The sequence below is a fragment of the Oncorhynchus keta genome, chromosome 34 (assembly GCF_023373465.1).
Source record: "Oncorhynchus keta strain PuntledgeMale-10-30-2019 chromosome 34, Oket_V2, whole genome shotgun sequence".
Taxonomy (NCBI): domain Eukaryota; kingdom Metazoa; phylum Chordata; class Actinopteri; order Salmoniformes; family Salmonidae; genus Oncorhynchus; species Oncorhynchus keta.
Window position 1 is genome coordinate 23,803,455 of NC_068454.1, and position 21,985 is coordinate 23,825,439.

The 21,985-nt window shown below is 41.9% G+C and overlaps 1 protein-coding gene across 4 annotated transcripts in view; it reads right to left on the bottom strand.

The window, feature by feature from the left end:
• Positions 1 to 16,677, bottom strand: part of LOC118371335 (A-kinase anchor protein 11-like) — a 37,051-nt gene extending 20,374 nt beyond the window's left edge. For 2 of the 4 annotated variants that reach the window (XM_052493479.1, XM_052493476.1), the window contains exons 1-6: positions 16,583 to 16,677; positions 4,519 to 4,615; positions 4,292 to 4,402; positions 4,155 to 4,208; positions 3,931 to 4,062; positions 63 to 309 (exon numbers count right to left, since the gene is read on the bottom strand). In XM_052493479.1, the coding sequence (XP_052349439.1) occupies positions 63 to 309; positions 3,931 to 4,062; positions 4,155 to 4,208; positions 4,292 to 4,402; positions 4,519 to 4,578 (604 nt within the window). In that variant the 5' untranslated portion in view covers positions 4,579 to 4,615; positions 16,583 to 16,677. Of the gene's footprint in view, positions 1 to 62; positions 310 to 3,930; positions 4,063 to 4,154; positions 4,209 to 4,291; positions 4,403 to 4,518; positions 4,616 to 16,536 lie in introns of all 4 variants that reach the window. The other 2 variants (XM_052493478.1, XM_052493477.1) reach the window with 2 other exon arrangements.
• Positions 16,678 to 21,985: the final 5,308 nt, after the last annotated feature.

The following is a 21,985-nucleotide window of genomic DNA, read 5'->3' on the forward strand; positions in this document are numbered from 1 at the left end:
AACAGTAAATTAACACATCAACCTCTATTGAACATCCCGCTACATAGTTGTGATGAACCTACAGTTGTCGTCTTCCTCCTCCTGGTGTTCCAGAGCGGTGACAAAGTCGTCTTCGATGGACGACACAGACTGGTTGGTGTTATCGTCCTCAGGCTGGCAGGACTCAGCCGTGCCCTTGTGGAGGGCCTGGAGCTCCAGGGCATAGCGGACCCCTGCAGCGTAACGCCCCAGAAGGCCCACCAACACACCAACAATGGCCTGGCTGGGGCTGGGTCTCAGAACACACACCGCCTTCAGCCAGCACTGCTGCTGTGGAGGAGAGAGAAAAGACAAGTTTGCTGGCTGCCTTGTTGATTCTTACTGCAAAGGGACAATCAGCTCTTTGAGGAATAAAACAACTCGAACACTTGCCACTGGTAAACAGAGTCTGCAGACTGTCAGTGCCTGCCATGTCCGGGAGTGTATCAGACCAAAGCCTTCTAATCATCTGAGTGTATCTGGATATGGAAACTCACAGGAATTCACACAGGTGTTTTCTATTCTTCTGTATGTGTCTTACAGAGAGAGGGGCTCTACTAGGACAGCCCTGTTATGTCTGCATGTCTGAATGTGGTCTGATGTGTTGTTGTATATGCAGAATATAAAACACTCTGCACCACTTCTATCTTGGCCACCGTGGGTAGAGGGGCTGAGTTTTAGTTGTTGCCTTTCTGTTTATCTGCCTGTCACACACACACTAACCACACATATGTCTGCGTGTCTGTCAGTCACAAACAATGTAACCACAAAGCTGCAGAGCCAGACTGAACACTAGCAGACACAAGGCAAGACAACGTGGCAAACACTGGTGAGAAAACAAGCAGCCACACTATCCCAGAAATCTGTACACCTGGTTCTGGTCAACAGGGTGAAAACACAGAATCTCTCAGACCTTTTGCACACAGTCTAAGGAAGGTCCAATGAATCAGCTTGGAAACTACAGTACCAGTCAAAAATGTTGACACCTACTCATTCAAGGGTTTGTCTTTATTTTTACTATTTTCTACATTGTAGAATAATAGTGACGACATCAACACTATGAAATAACACATGGAATCATGTAGTACCCAAAAGTGTTAAACAAATCAAAATCAATTTTATATATTTGAGATTCTTTAAAGTAGCCACGCTTTGGCTTGATGACAGCTTTGCATATTCTTGGCATTCTCTCAACCAGCTTCATGAGGCAGTCACCTGGAATGCATTTCGATTAACAGGTGTGCTTTGTTAAAAGTTCACTTGAGGAATTTCTTTCCTTCTTAATGCATTTGAGCCAATCAGTTGTGTTGTGACAAGGTAGAGATGGCATACAGAACATAGCACTATTTGGTAAAAGACCAAGTCCATATTATGGCAAGAACAGCTCAAATAAACAAAGAAAAATGACAGTCCATCATTACTTTAACCTTTTTGGGATAGGGGGCAGCATTTTCACTTTTGGATGAATAGCGTGCCCAGAGAGAACAGCCTCCTACTGCTAATATATGCATATTGTTATTCGTTTTGGATAGAAAACACTCTGAAGTTTCTAAAACTGTTTGAATGATGTCTGTGACTATAACAGAACTCATATGGTAGGCGAAAACCTGAGAAAAATCCAACCAGGAAGTGGGAAATCTGAGGTTTGTAGTTTTTCAAAGCTTGGCCTACCGAATACAGTGTCTTTGGAGTCAAGTTGCACTTCCTACAGCTTCCACTAGATGTCAACCGTCTTTAGAAACTTGAATGAGGATTCTACTATAAAGGAGGGGCTCATGAGACCTGTTTGAGTCAGTGACGCTCGTGACGCGCGCTCCCGACAGAGTTAGCTCTCGTTCCAGTGCTTTTCTTCCGACATAGGAATTCTCCGGTTGGAACATTATTGATGTTTTATGTTAAAAACATCCTAAAGATTGATTCCATACATCGTTTGACTTGTTTCTAAGACTTGTAATGGAACTTTTCGAGTTTTTGTCTGGACGAAGATGGATTACTGGGCTGAACACGCTAACATCAAGTGGCTATTTGGACATAAATGATGGACTTTATGGAACAAATCATTCATTTATTGTCGAACTGGGATTCCTGGGAGTGCCTTCTGATGAAGATCATCAAAGGTAAGTGAATATTTATAGTGTTATTTCTAACTTCTGTTGACTCCAAAATGGCAGATATTCCTCTGGCTGGATTGGGTTCTGAGCACCGTTCTCAGATTATGCTTTTTCCGTAAGGTTTTTTAAAAATCTGACACCGCAGTTGCATTAATTAAGGAGAAGTCTATCTTTAATTCTGTGAATAACACTTGTATCTTTTATTAATTTTATTTATTTATGTTTATTTCTGCAAAATCACCTGATGTTTTGGAATCAAAACATTACTGCACGAAACACGCCAATGTAAACTGATATTTTTGGACATAAATATGCATATTATCGAACAAAACATACATGTATTGTGTAACATGATGTCCTATGATTGTCATCTGATGAAGATCAAAGGTTAGTGATTCATTTTATCTATATTTCTGCTTTTTGTGACTCCTATCTTTGGCTGGAAAAATGGCTGTGTTTTTTTTTTATGGTGATCTAACATAATCATGTGTTTTGCTTTTGCTGTAAAGCATTTTTTTAAATAAATCGAACACGATGGGTAGATTAACAAGAAGTTTCTTTCATTTACTGTATTGGACTTGTGAAAGTTACATATTTCAAAAATATATATTTTCAGCGGAATGTTGTCGAGGGGTTCCGCTAGCGGAACTGTGCTAGAAAGGTTAAGACATGAAGGTCAGTCAACACCGAAAATGTCAAGAACTTTTAAAGTTTCTTCAAGTGCAGTTGCAAAAACCATCAAGAGCTATGATGAAACCACCACAGCAAAGGAAAACCCAGAGTTACCTCTGCTGCAGAGGATAAGTTCAGTAGAGTTAACTGCACCTCAGATTGCAGCCCAGAGTTCAAGTAACAGACACATCTCAACAACTGTTCAGGAGACTCCGTGAATCAGGTCTTCATGGCCAAATTGCTGCAAAGAAATCACTACTAAAAGGACACCAATAAGAAGAGACTTGCTTGGGCCAAGAAACATGAGAAATGGACATTAGACCGGAGGAAATCTGTCCTTTGGCCAGACGAGTCCAAATTTGAGATTTTTCTGAGATACAGAGTAGGTGAAGGGATGATCTCCACATGTGTGGTTCCCACCATGAAGCATGGAGGTGGTGTGATGGTGCTTTACTGGTGACACTGATTTATTTAGAATTCAAGGTACACTTAACCAGCATGCCTACCACAGCATTCTGCAGAGATACACCATCCCATCTGGTTTGCGCTTAGTGGGACGATCATTTGTTTTTTAACAGGACAATGACCCAACACACACCTACAGGCTGTCTAAGTGCAATTTCACCAAGAAGGAGAGTGATGGAGTACTGCATCAGATTACCTGGCCTCCACAATCACCAGACCTCAACCCAATTGAGATGGTTTGGGATGAGTTAGACCGCAGAGTGAAGGAAAAGCAGCCAACAAGTGTTCAGCATATGTGGGAACTCCTTCAAGACTGTTGGAAAACTATTCCTCAAGAAGCTGGGAGAGAGAACACCAAGAGTGTGCAAAGCTGTCTTCAAGGCAAAGGGCTACTTTGAAGAATCTCAAATATATTTTAATTTGTTTAATACTTTTTTGGTTACTACATGATTCCATGTATAATTTCTTAGTGTTGATGTCTTCACTATTATTCTACAATGTAGAAAATAGTAAAAATAAAGAAAAACCCTTGAATGAGTAGATTTGTCCAAACTTTAAGGGTACTGTATATTGAACTCTTATTTACCTGTCAAATACCGTATTTCCTCTGAAGCAGTCTACAGACCCTTTAACTATTAGAAACTTCCTCTCCTGTCATGTTAACCTGAGTAGAAGAGTCCCTCCTGTCGGCTGATCTCCTGCTGTCCTTCAGTAGCAGCACCTCTTCGTTTCTCAGGCTGGTGACGTGGAGAGACCTCAGCAGCTCCGCCAGGTCCCCCGGGAGAGAAGAAAGGGCCTGGGGACAGAACATCACACAAATAACACATTAATAACATCAATTAATAAGATATTAATTGAACTATAGAAGTCAGAGCTGGTGCAGGTCACCTGTAGAGTTAGATCCTCCCCTTCAGAGTGGCCAGGCAAACACACAAAATGGATCTGAGGGAAGAAATGGGACATCAGAGAAATTCTGCATATCATGAAGTCATTATCAAAGTGTGGGTGAGAGCTGTGACACATACCTCAGTCAGGCATGGAGTGTCTCTGGTCTGCAGCTCCAATCCCACGCTGCACAGCTCCTTTCTGCTACTCAGAAGGCTCTTCATACACGGAGTCCCGCTGTCACGCACCGCCTACACACAATTAGAGGTTAACTCAGGTTACACACATGAACGACCTCACACACAGCACCAAGCCTTCAAGAATTATATTAAATCAACCAATCCGAAGATGGCATTCTGACTAAAACCTCTTTCCTGGAGGCTCTGGTCCTGAGAGGAACTCCTCGGATACGGGCACAGGCGTCCATGGCAATGCAGGCTCAGCGTGACGGACTAGCCACTCACCTGTAGAAGGAGAGAAAGAGGAGAAGGAGAGAGTTGAGATCACGCCAAATACATTTTGATATCATTCAATTCTGACTTACTAACAAGTCTCTAAGATAAGAATGAAAAACAGGAGGATGGGCTCATTGTAAAGGCTGGAATGGAATTAATGGAACGGAGTCAAACATACGGAAACCACGTTTGACTCCGTTCCATTGACATCTGCTCTGTGCTTCTACATCTGCATTGCTTGCTGTTTGGGGTTTTAGGCTGGGTTTCTGTATAAGCACTCCACTGATGTAAAAAGGGCTTCATATATCAATTCTTGGATATATTGCGAGAGGACATCAATGCATTATGTGCCAGTCTAGAATTCAGCCAACGTCAGATTGATGATCCAAGGAAAGAGAACACGGCGCTGAAAGGTACTGTAGACTCTATTCATGGCAAGGTGGAGGTGGTGCCAAAGGGAGAACAAACAACTTAAAGAAACATTGCTTGATGTAAAGTGTCAAGAACTACAGGAAACATATGATCTCTGTAATTGCAAACAAAGGTTTCTGTACTAAATATTAAGTTCTGCTTTTCTGATGTATCAAATACTTATGTCATGCAATAAAATGCAAATGAATTACTTTTTTTTTTTAAATCATACAATGTGATATTCTGGATTTTTGTTTTAGATTCTGTCTCTCACAGTTGAAGTGTGAATATGATAAAAAATTACAGACCCTCTACATGCTTTGTCAGTAGGAAAACCTGCAAAACTGGCAGTGTATCAAATACTTGTTCTCCCCACTGTATGTCAAATAGAGGCACTATGGGCTCAAGTACATCTGCCTCACCAGGCATCCATATTGGTAGGATGTGTGTATAGACCTCCTAGCTCTAAGGTGTCCTATCTGGATGACTTATGTACTGGGTTTGACCAGGCCACAGATACCAACAGAGATGTATTTATCTTGGGTGATTTTCATATAAATTGGAAGGATCACAATAATTTGAATAGAACAAAATTAATGAGATTTGTTTCAAACCACAGTTCTTGGCATATGGTTAATGATACTACTAGATCATCAATTAAGTTGGGTCATCACTCAGAAACATGCATTGATCTGATCTTCTGTAATATACCATTGCAATGCTTAAAAGCCAGATCAATGCCAGTGGGCTGGACAGACCATAATACTGTGACCCTAACCATAAACACCAAGGTTCCAAAGAAACCCCCAAGAATTGTGGTCAAGAGAAATATTAAAACATTTAATCATGAGCTATTTCTAAATAATTTGGCTGCTGTACCCTGGGAGCTGATTTATCTAGAGGGTGATTTAAATCACTACAAAATGTTTTATTGATTTGCTCACTGAGGTAATGGACCATCATGCCTCTATAAGAAAGAGTACAGTTGGTGCCCGTCCATCTCCATGGATTGATGATGAACTGGGTGAGGCTTTGTCTCAAAGAAATATGGCAAAAGTCTTAGCAGCCAAGTCAAAATTAGAAATTGATGAACAGAATTATAGAACATTACGTAATTATGCAGTTAAATTGAATCTAAAGGGAAAAAAAGTTATTTTACAACAATGCTTTTATTGATTGTAAAAATGATTGTAAAGAGGTATGGAACACAGTTAAGGGCTTACTTGGTACATCTATCTCATCATGCCCATCTAGTGTGGAGTTTGACGGGAGAATAATAACAAAACCAGTTGATATTGACAATCATTCTGCAGATTTTTTTACACAGAAAATGTAATTACTGACCAACAATGTAGACATACATTCTTCCAAACAAGCTATTGTCCAATGGATTGATGATCATATTATGAGCAATAAGATCTGCTCTTTTAGTCTACAAACGGTGTTACTGGATGTGTTAAACTTATTGAAGTCATTACCTGATGGTAAATATACAGGTTATGATCTTATGGACAATTTCTTGCTTCGCTGTGCTTTTCCCCAGATTGCAGTTCCACTGAGATACATGTTTAATTGGTCACTGGAAAAGGGGATGTTTGCAAATGTATAGAAGCATGCAAAACTGTCCTATTCCAAAAGACTGCAAAGAACCCATTACTCCTGCCAATAGTTGACCAATTAGTCTACTCCCTTCACTCAGTAAACTATTGGAGGGTATTGTGAGTAGACAAATATAGGAATACATGGAAAAGAATGATCTGATGAACCATTCCACTACATTGGTTGACATGACTTACCAGTGGCTCAATGCTATGGATAATGGCAAATTTGTAGGTGTACTATTTTTAGATTTCAGTGCAGCATTTGATTTAGTGGATCATGAAATAATTGACAAAATTAATGCATTATGGTTTTAAGGAGGTAGTGGCCTTGGGCCACTTCTCTATTTAATATATACCAATGACCTTCCCTATGCCTTAGGCCACTTCTCTATTTAATATATGCCAATGACCTTCCCTATGCCTTAGCTGAAACTCAAGCTAATATATTTGCAGATGATACTAAAATTTACTCAGCAAGACAATTGGTTCAACAGGTACAGCAAGCTTTACAATGAGATTTGGAGAATATAGATTGTCCACCATCTATGCGTTGTCCAGACAGAAAAGAGAAATAGGCAAAATAACATTTAGATTTAGAGCAATAAAGAAATGGAATAAATGAACTGAGCAAACCAGAAACCTTTCAAAATGTAAACATTATTTAAAAACAATTTAAATATAGTATATAGAGATGTTGTGGGACAATAGTAGATGAAGAATCAATATTTTTTAGATTGAGTATTTATTGGGTCATTATGTTAGTATATTATGTATGTTTGTAATAGTGTGTTATATGTGGAAATGTGTTCGTATTATAACTTGTATTTTAATGTTTAAGGACTCTTGGAAGATTAGTCCAAATGGGGACTAAAAGAGATCCAAATAAAATCAAATAAAAGAGTTGATGATTGTTCCATTCCAGCCATTATAATGAACCTGCCCTCCAGGGACTCCTCCCACCAGCCTCCTATCCTGTACATAGGTTAGAAAGGACCTGCAGCATGTCTATCTACACACATAACTGTAATGGGTCAGTAAAGAGATTGACACTGGCCAACATAAGCTTTCTGTATCGCTGCTAGATTCTACTCTGCATCACAGCGCAACAGTATGATAAAGCAGGTAGTTTCCACTGCCAGCATAGTGGGAATAGTGAGATACTGTTAGACGATAAGACTGTTCATGCAATCAACACAAAATAGTGAGATGGGCCTACTGATGGATGACAAGCCTCCGTTTTTATCCAGTCTTAACACAAACCCTGAGAAACAGTCATAACAGGAAGTCAGCTGTAGAGGTCAAGAGGTTAGATGTACAACAACAGCACAGCCCTCATTAAAATAAAGACTGGTGGAGATTAACTGAACTGAGGCACTGAAACAACACTCAGATGAAGTGAAATACATTAGAGATCAGGTTTCTATCAGGTTTCCAGCAGCCTTAGATGTTGGCATAGTAACTATGTATGCCTGACACCCTCCTTCAGACCCAAGGCCTGCATGGATGATCAAACAGCCGTAGAGACAACTGGGGTGTGGACCTAGAGTCTGAACACTAACCCAGGGAAGAACAAATATTTATAGTGAATGAGGAAGAAAGTTTCCCAAGAAATGTGAGCTGTTCTTTGAGGTGCTGTCCAAAGCAGCTGGTTGAGTATGAGTCTAGACGATTAGTCTCTGACAGGATGACTGTCCTCTATGTATGGGAACCAAGCAGCAGAAATAATGGACAGCCCACTTGCTTACCCCCCCAGGCTGTTCTGCTATTGTCACGAACCGGCTCAAAGCCCGTAACAAAAAGGGAGACAACGTGGAGATAAGGAGTGATAAAATATTTATTAAATAAGTAACTAAGTATAATATACAATGGTGTCTGTAATCAGTAGTCAGTAGTGTGAGTGTTTTGCATGAATGTGATAATGCAGGGTGTTGAAAGGTTCCAAAGCAAACAACCAAAAAACCACCAAGTAAAACAACCAAATCTATAAAGGTGTCTGCATGGAGAGAGTCTCCTCCATGAATGGGGAAGTGGTGTATTTATCCTGGGAGACACCGGGCCCAGGTGATTCCCATGTAGCTGATGACCCTCCCAACTCCGCTCACCAGCATCCTAATAAGGAAATAACAAGAGAGAATACGGCAGACAGAGTGGGAGGGTCGTCACACCCCCCATAAAACCGGGGACCAACAAGGACCCCGGAACAAAATACCAGCCTCTAAGTTCCAAATTGACACAGCTTCTGCGCTACAAATTGATGAGGGTTTACGTGTTCACACTTACAATTTGCCCCAGCCAACCTCCTCCCCAGACCTCAGCGACCTTCGCACAGGAAGCAACATTTAAGAGGAAAGAAGAAAACAAGACCATGAGGGAGCAAACAGGACAGAGAGAACATGACAATACAAAACAATGGTCAGTCACGTAAACATTTAGGAACAGGGCGCACGAGAGAGCGCATCAGCAATCACGTTTTCAGTCCCCCGGATGTGCCTCACATCGAGATGGAATGATTGTAAAAATAAACACCATCGCAAAAAAGTGAGGGCTTATGGTCGGTGTAGACCACAATAGGTACTACCCCCGACCCGACATACACTTCGAAGTGTTGTAGCGCCCAAATGAGTGCTAGCGCTTCCTTTTCAATAACCGAATAGTTCAACTGATAATCGTTAAACTTTTTGGGAAAAAAACTAACAGGCCTCTCAACCCCAGACACATCTGCTTGCAGCAAAACTGCACCTTCCCCAGAAATGACTAGCATCCACCTAAAAGGTAAATGACAAATCCACGCGAGGAGCAGCCAGCACTGGAGTTGAGGTAAGCAACCTCTTCAAAAGCGTGTTGACAACGAGTAGACCAAACGTAAACAGCCTTAGCTTTCAGCATATCTGTCAAGGGAGCGACCACAGTAGAGAAGTTATTACAAAAACTACGGTAATAACCAATCATACCCAAGAAATGCATCAGTTAATTTTTAGTAGTTGGTGGTGGAAAAGAATCAATAGCCACCACTTTAGCCCAAACAGGACGCACTTCACCCTGCCCAAACACTTTTCCAAGGTATGTAACGGTCGCCTGAGCAAACTCACATTTAGCCAGATTGATTGTGAGGCGACCCGCAGCCAGACATTCGAACAAGGATTGAATACGGGACAGATGTTCTTCCCAAGTATCTGCATATATCACTACATCGTTCAAATAAACAGCGCACACGGTCAGACTGGCGACAACCCTGTTCATAAGTCGCTGAAAACTAGCAGGTGCATTGCGCAGACCGAAACTCATAACCGAATAAGAGTACAGACCAAAGGGTGTAATAAAGGCAGAGATTTCACGTGCCCTACTCGTCAGTGGCACCTGCCAATAGCCTTTTGACAGGTCAAACTTAGCTGCACCGACTTGATCAACACGCTCCTCCATCCGAGGAAGAGGAAATTAATCTGGCTTTGTGACACTGTTTACCTTACGGTAGTCCGTACAAAAACGGTTTGTTCCATCCGGTTTACTGACCAAGATACAGAGAGAAGCCCAACTGGAGAAAGAAGGCTCTGCTATCTTACTCTCCAGCATGTACTTGACCTCAGCATCCAGACAACGTATTTTCTCTGAAGAAACTATAGAACCGCTGACGAATGGGGTCAGCACCTCCAATGTCAATATCATGTTCTATTAAGTTTGTACGTGTAGGTGTATCAGAAAACAAACCTGGAAATCTCTGAATCAGACCAACCATCTCTTTCCACCCATCAACAGGTAGGTGAGTGAGAAGACTGTCTAAAATATCCAGTGTTTCTGAATTTTTCAATCTACCCTGCAATATACAATCGTCAGGACCAGGAACATCTTCCTCCTCATGCACAGATCTAGCACGACAAGAACCCAAGGAAACAACAGTATCAGCCAAAAGAACAGGTTTTACCGTCCTCTGTAGAAACCCACTGTTCAGTCTCAGAGGAACGTGCATAATAGGGTTTTAACAGATTTACATGGCAAAGCTGGTGTGCTTTCCTCCGTTCTGGAGTGGCAACTAGATAATTTTGCTCAGTGTACTGGCGCACCACTGTATATGGACCTTGAAACTTGGCTTGAAAAGAAGAAACTTGGCTTGAAAAGGAGAACCAACAATTGGCAGCAGAGCAAGAACCTGGACTAAAGTGACGAGGCTCAGTTCGGCGATCAAATATGCCCTTCATCCTCTCCTGTGAAGATGATAACTTCTCTTTAGCCATTTCACCAGCGGCGTACAGCAGTCGCCGGAAATCACACACATACGGTAACAGGGACTGAGGAGGCTCGGGAGACTTCCAGTTATCCTGGAAAACAGATAAAAGTCCACGCACCCTATGTCCAAACACAAGGTCATTTGGACTGAAACCTGTGCTCTCCTGTGAAACTTCCCTAGCGGCTAACAGTAACCAAGGCAACCCCTCCTCCCAATCCTTATCCATCTCAGTACAATAAGCTCTCAACAAAGACTTAAGTATTTGATGGAAACGCTCCAGTGCTCCTTGACTTTGCGCGTGATAGGCGCTAGACAAATTGTGTTCAATATGGAGCTGTTGAATAACCTGACTAAACAGATTAGAGGTCAAATTAGATCCTTGATCACTCTGAATGACCTTAGGGATTCCATACAATGAGAGAAACTGAGTCAAAGCTTTTAACACCGATTTAGTCGTGATAGATCGGAGAGGATAGGCAGCAGGAAACCTAGTGGTCTTACACATCACAGTGAACAGGTAACTGCTACCCTTTTTAGAACGAGGCAGAGGACCCACACAGTCAATAATCAGATACGCAAAAGGTTGGCTGAGTACAGGAATAGGAAACAATGGTACTGGTTTAATAGCTTGATTAGGCTTACCAGTTGATTGACAGGAGTGACAAGTTTTGATAAATCAGAAATATCCCTCTTTAATCTAGGCCAAAAGAAATGTCTCAATATGCAATTGTAGGTTCTCACCCCCGTATGTCCAGCAACGTCGCTGTGAGAAGTTTCCAACACACAAAGCTTAACTGGTACAACAACCTGACTAATTGCCTCCCCCAGAAAACAACTATCATGAGACACCCACTTTCTCATCAGGACATCCTCTTGGAGAAAATAGCCATGGGCGACATCTCCCAACTGTTCTATAGGCACAATTTGATCACGCAACTCTTCCAACGTGGGGTCATCCCGTTGCGCATTGATTAGATCTGAGCGGGTTACAGATAACGGGATAACAGGGAAAACAGTGACATACTTTGTATTATTATCATCATTAGTCGGCGCAGTGACCAGTTCGCCACGGCTCATAGAACGTGTCACTGCACTCGCAGAGAACACCTCTGGGAAACTCTGTACACTCATCAGGAATCTCAACAAATGACGACTTAGTGGAGACCACTAGAGATGGAAACACGACAGGCCATACACGCTCACCAGCCAAGTTATTCCAAAGGATAACATCGATACCCTCAATAGGCAACGAAGGACGCACCCCCACAACAACTTCACCCGTCACCAGCCCACAATCCAACATCAGTTTATGCAATGGAACTGACAGAGTGTTCAAACCTATTCCCCTAATTAGAACACTATTCCCCAAATCAGTCTCAGCAGAAAAGGGTAACACAGACTCCAACACAAATGATTCAGAGGCACCTGTGTCTCTCAGGATCTTCACTGGCACTAGGTCTTTACTTCCTAACATAGATACAAAACCTTCCGTAATAAAAGGTAAAGAGTCTGGATCAATATGGACTTTCACATTCTCCTGGGCCTGAGGAAATGAGTCCTGAATGAACTGATGTGGAACAGGTGCAGCTAACGCAGTAGGCTTAGATTTAGCGTAAGCACCCTTTGACCTGAGAAGTGGACATTCGTTTTTCCAATGACCTGAACCTTGACAGTAGTGACACTCCTGCCCAAAGTCAGCTTTACCACGGGAGTCAGGCTCAACCCTAGTTGAATAGAACTCTGCCCGAGAACCAAAGTATCTCGGTGAGCGAAGCCCAAATCTATCCGAACGCCACCAAACTTTCCGAATACGGGGCTCTGCAAAGACACTTTTGTGAGTCAACACATACTCGTCCTCCAAAACTGCAGCTTCAGCAACATTCTTTACTTTCTGTTCGTTAATATACGTGGCAATACGATCAGGAATTGTGTCCTTAAATTGCTCTAACATAATCAGATCACACAGCCCTTGGAAAGTCACAACTGCAGAGGTGGAAAACCAGCGATTAAACTGTAAAGCTAACTGTCGCAAACTCAACATGAGCCTGGTTATCATCCCTTTTTAAAAGTTCTAAATCGTTGGCGGTAAGCCTCAGGGACCAATTCATAAATCTGTAACACAGCAGTTTTAACTTTATCATAACTGGCACTGTCATGTACACTAAGAGCTGAATATGCTTCCTGCGCTTTACCAGTCAGCACACACTGCAACATTAAAGTGCGGTCAGAATCAGGCCAACTCCTAGCGTCAGCAACCCGCTCAAACAACGAAAAGAATGTCTCGGGGTCCCTTTCATTAAACCGAGGCAATAACCGTAAGTTCCCAACAATATCAAATGTCTCTGGGGCACGACCAAAAGCGGAACTACCCCTAGGTAAATCTGGGTCACCTTCCCAAAACAAACTCTCCCCTGAGATCTTTCCTTCCCTAACCAACTCTATACGTTCTTGTTGCAACTTGATTTTAGCACGCTCCATATCTTGTTTAAATGCCAATTCCTTTTCATATTTTACACGATCATGCTCTAGCTTCTCACGATCATGCTCCAGCTGTAACAAAAGCAGTTCTTTCTGCTGTTCAAAAAGAAGGCTACTAGGACTAACCGATGGAATGGCCATTGTAACGTTATGGGGAGATGACAAATCCTCAGCAGAGGCTGGCCCGGTGGTAACTTCAAGAATACCACTCTCCATCAGATTGGCCTTCAATATCAACCTAATAGAATTCTTTAGACATTTATCACTAATCTCAACCGTGTAGTGTTCCACTACCTTTAACAGCTGTTCTTTAGTACCTAAATCTAACAATTCCTCTGATGGAGAGCGAATGAACTTATCTACAATTCTCGCTCTTCCCTTCTGCTGAGCACACCAGACCATAACCCGAGAATTGACAATCACCCTGAGCACCACAGAAGAGAGATGAGATACGGAGCTTCCCCAAAACCTACAATAACTCAACCCTAGTCTTCGTGCAGATTTGCGGTGGGAATTTACACACTGTAGCCCGCTGGCAAGGAAAAACTCCCCAGCATGCTGGCAAATTCCACCAAGCCACGGCTGTGCCCCCGAGACAACTGCTCAGTCCACAGACGCCACACAAAAATAACAAACATTAACCATGCCCAACATATTCCAAAAAATGAAACATGTTGCTAAACCTATCAGGGGAAAAAGGCTATAGCTCCGGGTAGCAAGTTCCACTACCCTACCCAAATCTCCCACCGAGGTACACAGCCGATTACTCACCTCAGACTGACGTCCCAACAGAAAGTAGAACAAGAGTTCAGGCTAGGCAGGGCCTGGAAACTAACCATTATACTCTCTCCAACACAGCACACAAACCAAACAACAAAGGCAACCAATACTGGGCCTATCAAACTCAAACAAAATATGCAAACCAAACGCATACCTTCACGGTCTCCCAAACCAATAGTTCAAATATCCCGGATGAGCCCCCACTTGTCACGAACCGGCTCAAAGCCCGTAACAAAAGGGAGACAACGTGGAGATAAGGAGTAATAAAATATTTATTAAATAAGTAACTAAGTATAATATACAATGGTGTCTGTAATCAGTAGTCAGTAGTGTGCGTGTTTTGCATGAATGTGATAATGCAGGGTGTTGAAAGGTTCCAAAGCAAACAACCAAAAAACCACCAAGTAAAACAACCAAATCTATAAAGGTGTCTGCATGGAGAGAGTCTCCTCCATGAATGGGGAAGTGGTGTATTTATCCTGGGAGACACCGGGCCCAGGTGTTTCCCATGTAGCTGACGACCCTCCCAACTCCACCCACCAGCATCCTAATAAGGAAATAACAGAGAGAATACGGCAGACAGAGTGGGAGGGTCGTCACACTATCCACTGACCCCAATGAACTAGGAAGTCTAACAGGTGTCTTATCTCTCATTTTCTATGTTGCAAGTTGTATTTCCTCATGATGACAGTTTGATGATGCTCAGTTCATGTAACCTATAGCATTTTAGTAAAATAAATAAAGACTTTTAAGCTTATATTCATATTCAAATCACAGACTGTACCCACAAATGACCTGTTAAGGAGTGTAGGAGAGCCTACTCCTTTAATATCCAAGCTTTGCCACTGGGCAGCAGACAGGTTTGTGAATAGACGGTATATGTTTTACATTACAATCTAAGAATGGGCTAACAGTGCACAAGAAGTCAATGCAGAGACCATATCAAACTGTGGGGATATATGGCAGAATAGGAACCTACTACTGGTTTAGGGCCTTTGTAAGCAGCTTTGGAGATGTAGCAGCACAATCTGCCATGGCAGGAATTGTGTAAGAGCTAAAATAGGTCAGTCTGAGGCGTTTCAGCATGAATGTGTGGCTATGTGGGCGGAGGGGTGAAAGGGGAAGAGGAATGCAGCAGCACTGAAACTACAGCTGACAGTATTCAGAGAACCGTTTTCAGTGAACCGTATATGCTACATGACCAAAAGTATGTGGACACCTGCTCATCACACATCTCATTCCAAAATCAGGGGCATAAATATGGAGTTGGTCCCCCCTTCGATGCTATAACAGCCTCCACTCTTCTGTGAAGGCTTTCCACGAGATGTTGGAAAATTGCTGCGGGAACTTCCTTCCATTAAGCCACAAGAGCATTAGTGAGGTCAGGCAGTGATGTTGGGCGATTAGGCCTGTCTCGCAGTCAGTGTCCCCAATTCATCCCAAAGGTGTTCGATGGGTTTGAGGTCCGGGCTCTGTGCAGACCAGTCAAGTTCCACACCAATCTGTACAAACCATTTCTGTATGGACCTAGCTTTGTGCATGGGGGCATTGTCATGCTGAAAGGGCCTTCCCCAAACTGTTGCCACAAAGTTGGAAGCACAGAATTCCAAGCTCCTATCGTACAGCTGTTGTTGGTGTAGCTACAACATCATCTGCTGGGCTGATACTAGGAACTGCATTCAATAAAGTCTACTGACAATAGGGGGAGTGGTAGCTAGCAATCTTAATTCTTGCTATTGTGTGATGAGCGGGGGTTATTTACTTGGAAGCTCGATTCAAGATCAGGCTGGAAAATAAGGAATATTGTATAGCAATTTCCTAACTACAGATCCACATTGTCTGGGGAGGTGGTGACAGGCCTACGTGCTATGAAACCACAATCACATAACTAACTGCCATAGCTGACCACAACAAGCAAGCCAGCTGATCAAGCAACGAGCTAGCTAGCTTAATTTACCATTAGAATTGACTCCAAATAGGTTTGATTAGTAAACAACTTTTAGTTTTATCTAACGTGTCTTTAATCAGTAACTTATTAATTAATAACTGTAGCCACACATCGCTAACTGGCAATCAAGCTTAACGTTGTGGCAGGCCATCACACGAGCAGTGTCGCATTTTCACACAGGATGGAAATTATTCATTTGACGTGACATCCCAATACACAGCTGTAGCTGTCACATTTTGAATCAGCGTCGACGCTGCGCAAATCAATCACTTATTTTAGCGAGCTACTTAGTTAGTGTCAACAAGATCGCTTAACTAACTGTCAAACACTTTAACTACTAACGCTAGCTAGCTAGCTAGCAATGGGCCTCGGTCCCATCATCATGTCACATTACACTAACGTTAAAACAGCTGGCTAGCTGGCGTTAACATTTAGCTACAAATCACTGCATAATACATCCTGAATATACAATATTGTATTGTCAATTCACCACAACATCGTCATTCAACCTCCCACTCCAGTCATGTTATTCCCACCGTGTTGAAGCGAGATGATGTTCCAACAAAAGTTAATTCCATGAAAACAAGACTGATTCAGGCAGTAGTAATCACCCTCAGCGCTAGCCACAATAAGACTTAGCCACAACAGTGGAATTTGCGGTTTGCCTTCAAAATAAAGGTCCCCCATTGACAGTGATACAAACGGATACAAATAGTGCCATCATGCTGTATTTGGACAAGATAACGCTAAACAAGGTCAGCATTTTGTTTTTTTTAACTTTAACAAAATACAATAATTGGCTAATTTGACACAAAATAAGAACCAATCTGTTGAAATCACACTGTGGATGTATTCGACTTTTGAATTGCATTAGGGGTACACCTACAGTGAGCTCCGAAAGTATTCTATTTTTTTGGCTCTGTACTCCAACAATTTGGATTTGAAATGATACAATTACTATGAAATTGAAGTGCAGAGTGTCAGCCTTAATTTGAGGGTGTTTTCATCCATATCGGGTGAACTGTTTAGAAATTACAGCACCTTTAGTACATAGTCCCCCATTTTAGGGAACCAAAAGTATTGGGACAAATTCACTTATTTGATCTCATATTCCTAACATGCAATGATTACATCAAGCCTGTGACTCTACAAACATGTTGTAAGGATTTGCTGCTTGTTTTGGTTGTGTTTCAGATTATTTTGTGCCCAATAGAAATTAATAGTAAATAATGTGTAGTGCCTTTTTTGGAGTCACTTTTATTGTAAATAAGAATTGAATAAGTTTCTAAACACTTCTACTTTAATGTGGATGCTACCATGATTACGGATAGTACTGAATTATTCGTGAATAATGATGAGTTAGAAAGTTGTAGACGCACAAATTGTTTCTTTAAATAAATACTGATTAAACAGTATTTCTGTTCGATTTTGCCATTATTGGGAATCTTAAATGCTGTCACCGAATAGGCTGATACCTATGGATCTTGAGTCCATGAAATGGGGTAAGGCTGTACATTGCAATGTGAACGTTCAACACCCACAATATGATGAATAGTTAGGTGATTTCCCACAGTTAAAGTTCCCTAATATGATGACGTTGACACTAAAATGTATGTAAACCTTTTTAGAATGGTAATCGGTTGGTGTCACTGAGTAAGTGGGCTGATACCCCATTTCATGGACCCACGTTCCATATGTAAGCCTGTACAGTGCATATACAGATCCTTCGGAAAGTATTCAGACACCTTGACTTTTTCCACATTTAGATACGTTACAGCTTTGTTCTAAAATTTATTAAAAACCTCTTAAGGGTCCGACCCTTTTTTTCCATTTTCGCCTAAAATGACATACCCAAATTTAACTGTCTGTAGCTCAGGATCTGAAGCAAGGATATTCATATTTTTGATACCATTTGAAAGGAAATGTGAAATTAATGTAGTTCGAATCACTTTCAATGGGGAACATTTATTTTGAAGTCGAACAGCTTGTTCCACTATTGTTGATAATCCTTAATGTGGCTAGCTTCACACAGGTCCACACACCGCTCGCTTTCTCCGGGAGGAAGAAAGCGCAGCCAGACTAATCGATTGCATGATATCCATAGAAATAGAGCTAACACTATTTCATTCTAATTAATGATATTTATATGGTCATATCCATGGTTATATCTGAGATGAGATGCCATGCCAGCATAAAAAATCAAGTATAAAATAAAGTCGGCCGATGTATAGATTGATAGAGGACTTTTGTTCTCTATCCATCGTTGTTGGAATTGTCTATGCTCCCTGATTGTCTAGCTTTCATTTCGGTGGTTATTAGCTAGCTGGACACAGTCAAGGAACTTTAGGAATGTAGGTCCATTATCATTTCTACACAGTTTCGATTTGGCTTTAGTCATTTTAAAGTACACTCAACAAACATGCAACATGTAAAGTGTTGGGCCCATGTTTCATGAGCTGAAACAAAAGATCCCAGAAAGGTTCCATATTCACAAAAAGCTTATTTCTCTCAAATTTTGTGCACACATTTGTTTACATCCCTGTTAGGTAGCATTTATCCTTTGCCAAGATAATCCATCCACCAGACAAGTGTGGCATGTCAAGAAGCTGATTAAACAGCATGATCATAACGATGATCATAACACAAGGCATGAGCCCAGGGACTCTGACCTCCAGCGGGCCCCTATTGATTTTGTTAGTGATTCTCACTCAGATATCATATGAACATGGCCTAAGTCATGGCAGAATGTTTAGGATTGCAGGAAATTAGCTTTAAAACTGGAAAAATGTTCCCTCCATCACATCGCAAAATGTGAAGAGGATGGCACAGTGTAGAATCGCATGAAATTTGTTTTAAGATGCCAAATCTTCTCTGTGCCCCATAGACAAATTGGTAGAATTGCAGAAGATGTGCCTTAAAACTGCAACATTTTCTCTACGCCCCATGGCAAAATGTGTGGAATTGCAAGAAATTAACTTTAAAGCTACACATTTCTATCTCCGCCGTCAAGAGGGGGGGGGCCACTAAAATGTTTTGTTGCGAGGTGCCCCCCTACCAAATCTTGTTTAGGGCCCTCAAAATGCTAGAAATGTCGATGAATAAAGGCTTGTTTTTTCAAACAATGAGTCTGGTTTTATAAACAATTGCCAAGAGCATTGACAGAATGTAAACCGTTTAATGTGCATTAGAGTTAGTGGATAAATCCTCTCTACAGTGCTACTCTACACAGACACATTGATCTCTTCAGTCAGATGAGAAACTACCCACTACACCTTTTTTCTTTTTCATTCTACAATTATTAGGATTTTGTAAATGACTTTCAGCACCTTCAATACTCTGCAATTATACATAAAGACATATACAGGCTGTGATGGTGTAGAGTAGACTGTGAGGGGATTGCTAGTATTGGACTGTATGTGTGTCTAAAACTCTCCATCATTAGGCTAGGTCTTGTGTCTGATTCCTCCCAATTAGCCAGTTAATCATAGGGTTTCATAGGGTTTGACTATGAGTGAGCATTTTCATTATTAAACTCGTAGCTTTAGGGAGAGGTGCTAATGAGAACCAACTTCAGCTAATTCCAGTGTTTTCATTCTGGTTGAAATGGCCTGGGTTAGAGTAGTAGTTAGTCCTGGTGATTAATGCACTATACCTCTCCCCTGCAGCCAGGTGCACTTCACTGACAGACCAGCAGGTGGTAGGGTTTCACAGGCGCAGGCATGTCCTAATGTGGGGCATCATCATCAGAGAACCTCAGCTTTAATGGTTCTTGATCACAGCAGGTTGTTGGGACCTTAATTGGGGAGGACGGGCTCGAGGTAATGGCTGGAGCGGAATGAGTGGAATAGTATCAAATACATCAAACACATAGTTATTCTCTCCATTCCAGCCATTATTATGAGCCGTCCTCCCCTCAGCAGCCTCCACTGTTCTTGATGTACGCAGGGGCCGTCTCTGGCATTTCTAACACACCGGCCCATTTCTTTCCTTGAGGCCCCCATCATTTTGGGCAAAAGACAGGCTAATATGCACCAGCCCAGTCCCCCCCTGCATGTACCCTTCCTTTGTCACATATCAATACTTTGACTACTTTTAGAATTTATATCGTTTCAACCCTCCTCAAACTACTGATTCTTTTTTGGAGACAATTCAGTGCAAAGAAAAAGTATATTTTATTAGCTAATTGAATTCTGAATGTCAGCATGAATGATGTCCCATATTGATGAGAGCGACAGCCTCTCTTGGTGAAACATTGGGAGGTTGATACTGGATGAGCTTCGCTTGCTTTACAGTTGTCAGTTCTCCACTCAACACCCTTCTTCTCTTGTGCGTCTCACACCTCTGACACATCCCCCATCGATGGAATAGAAGAAAAGTTATATATAAAGTGCAATTTTTCATTCATCTTATTGCCTTGTTGCCAATGTGTAACATTGTGGTGTTCTCCTATAGGCTCATGCCCCCTGTGCCCCTTCACATCACTGTACCTGTAGAAGCCACCAGAAACGGATCAGTCCCATGCCGCCCAACAGACGGTAGATGTGAGCAAAGGGGCCACAGAACACACATCTTGCAGCCTTCATCCTCTCAGCTCTCCCATGGACCTCTCCAACCTTCCTCTTCCAGACAAGCTCTGCCACTCCATCTCTTTCCTCACTCCTCAGCTCAGTTAACCGGGTAAGAGGTTTTACAAACATGGCTGAAAAGCTGGGCGTAGTATCTCTGGTGATCTGGTGAGAAGTGAGTTCTGATAGTGGCCTGATTCCATGTTTCTTAGAACAGTGTGTGTGTGTCGATGTTGATAGGTGAGGCGCTGGCCCACTGCTTTGGGATCATGGGGGGCATCCAAGCCTTACAAAGAGCCTCACTATCTGGGACTCCAATGTGTAATGCCAAAACACCCACCCAGATAACAATAGTAACACATTTCTCAATAATGAAGAGTAAAATCCGATCAAATTGAAAAAGAAGCCTCACACCAAATGAGATAGGTGACATCTGATGTTTGGAATGTTTGATTAGACTGTTGGAATTGAAGAACGACGGCAGGCAGAAGGTGACCCAGACCATGACCTGGGTCACCTTCTGCCTGCCGTAGTTCTTCAATGTTACATTCTTAGAATGTACGCATTCTAATTCTATGGCCATGCCTAACAACCACTGTACCGCGACAATCTAATTCCAATGGGCATTAGTGCATGCAAAGCAACTATACTGGACACCGTAACCCTATAGTGGGGACTGCAAAAATGATAGTGTTATTAGGTTCGGTATACCATTTTAGTGATGTTAATGTGCTGGTCCTGACTGTGTTGGACTCTTCCCCATAAAACCATGTCTCCCCTCTTTTTAGCATTGTAGGCATCACATAGCCTTCCAACGACAGCTGTTTTGCTCAGTTTCGGCTGTTTATAGTTCAGCTTTCTGTGTTCATAGTTGTTACTGTGAGAAGTGAGTTGGTGGCCATAGCTGGTAGTTTTCACTCTTTTTTTTGGAAGATGGATGCCTTTCTCTGGGTAATTAGTAGGCAGTCATCATTAGAACCATTTTCAGCCAATCCCATTGTCCCCGAGGTTACACATCTAGCCAATCACTCTAATTGCACAGTTCAGACTTATCTAGATGATATCTATTGACTTTGTCAGTTAATTTAAACTGTGAAATTGAGTGGGTTTTCTATAATCAGACAAAGGAGAGTAAATGCATACCATTCTTGTCTTCCTGACCTAACAGATCTGACTGTGTTGTCAGATTTTGGCCAGAAGGGGGCAGTAGTTGCACACCCAGGACAAGCCATGTCATATCTACCCCTTGTATTTACGTATATGTCCTTTATCTATATGTTCTTATCACAGGATGCTTCGGAGTAAAGAATAGCTCATAATAATGGTCGGAATGGCATCAAACGTCTACAAACCATGTGTCTGATGTATTTGATT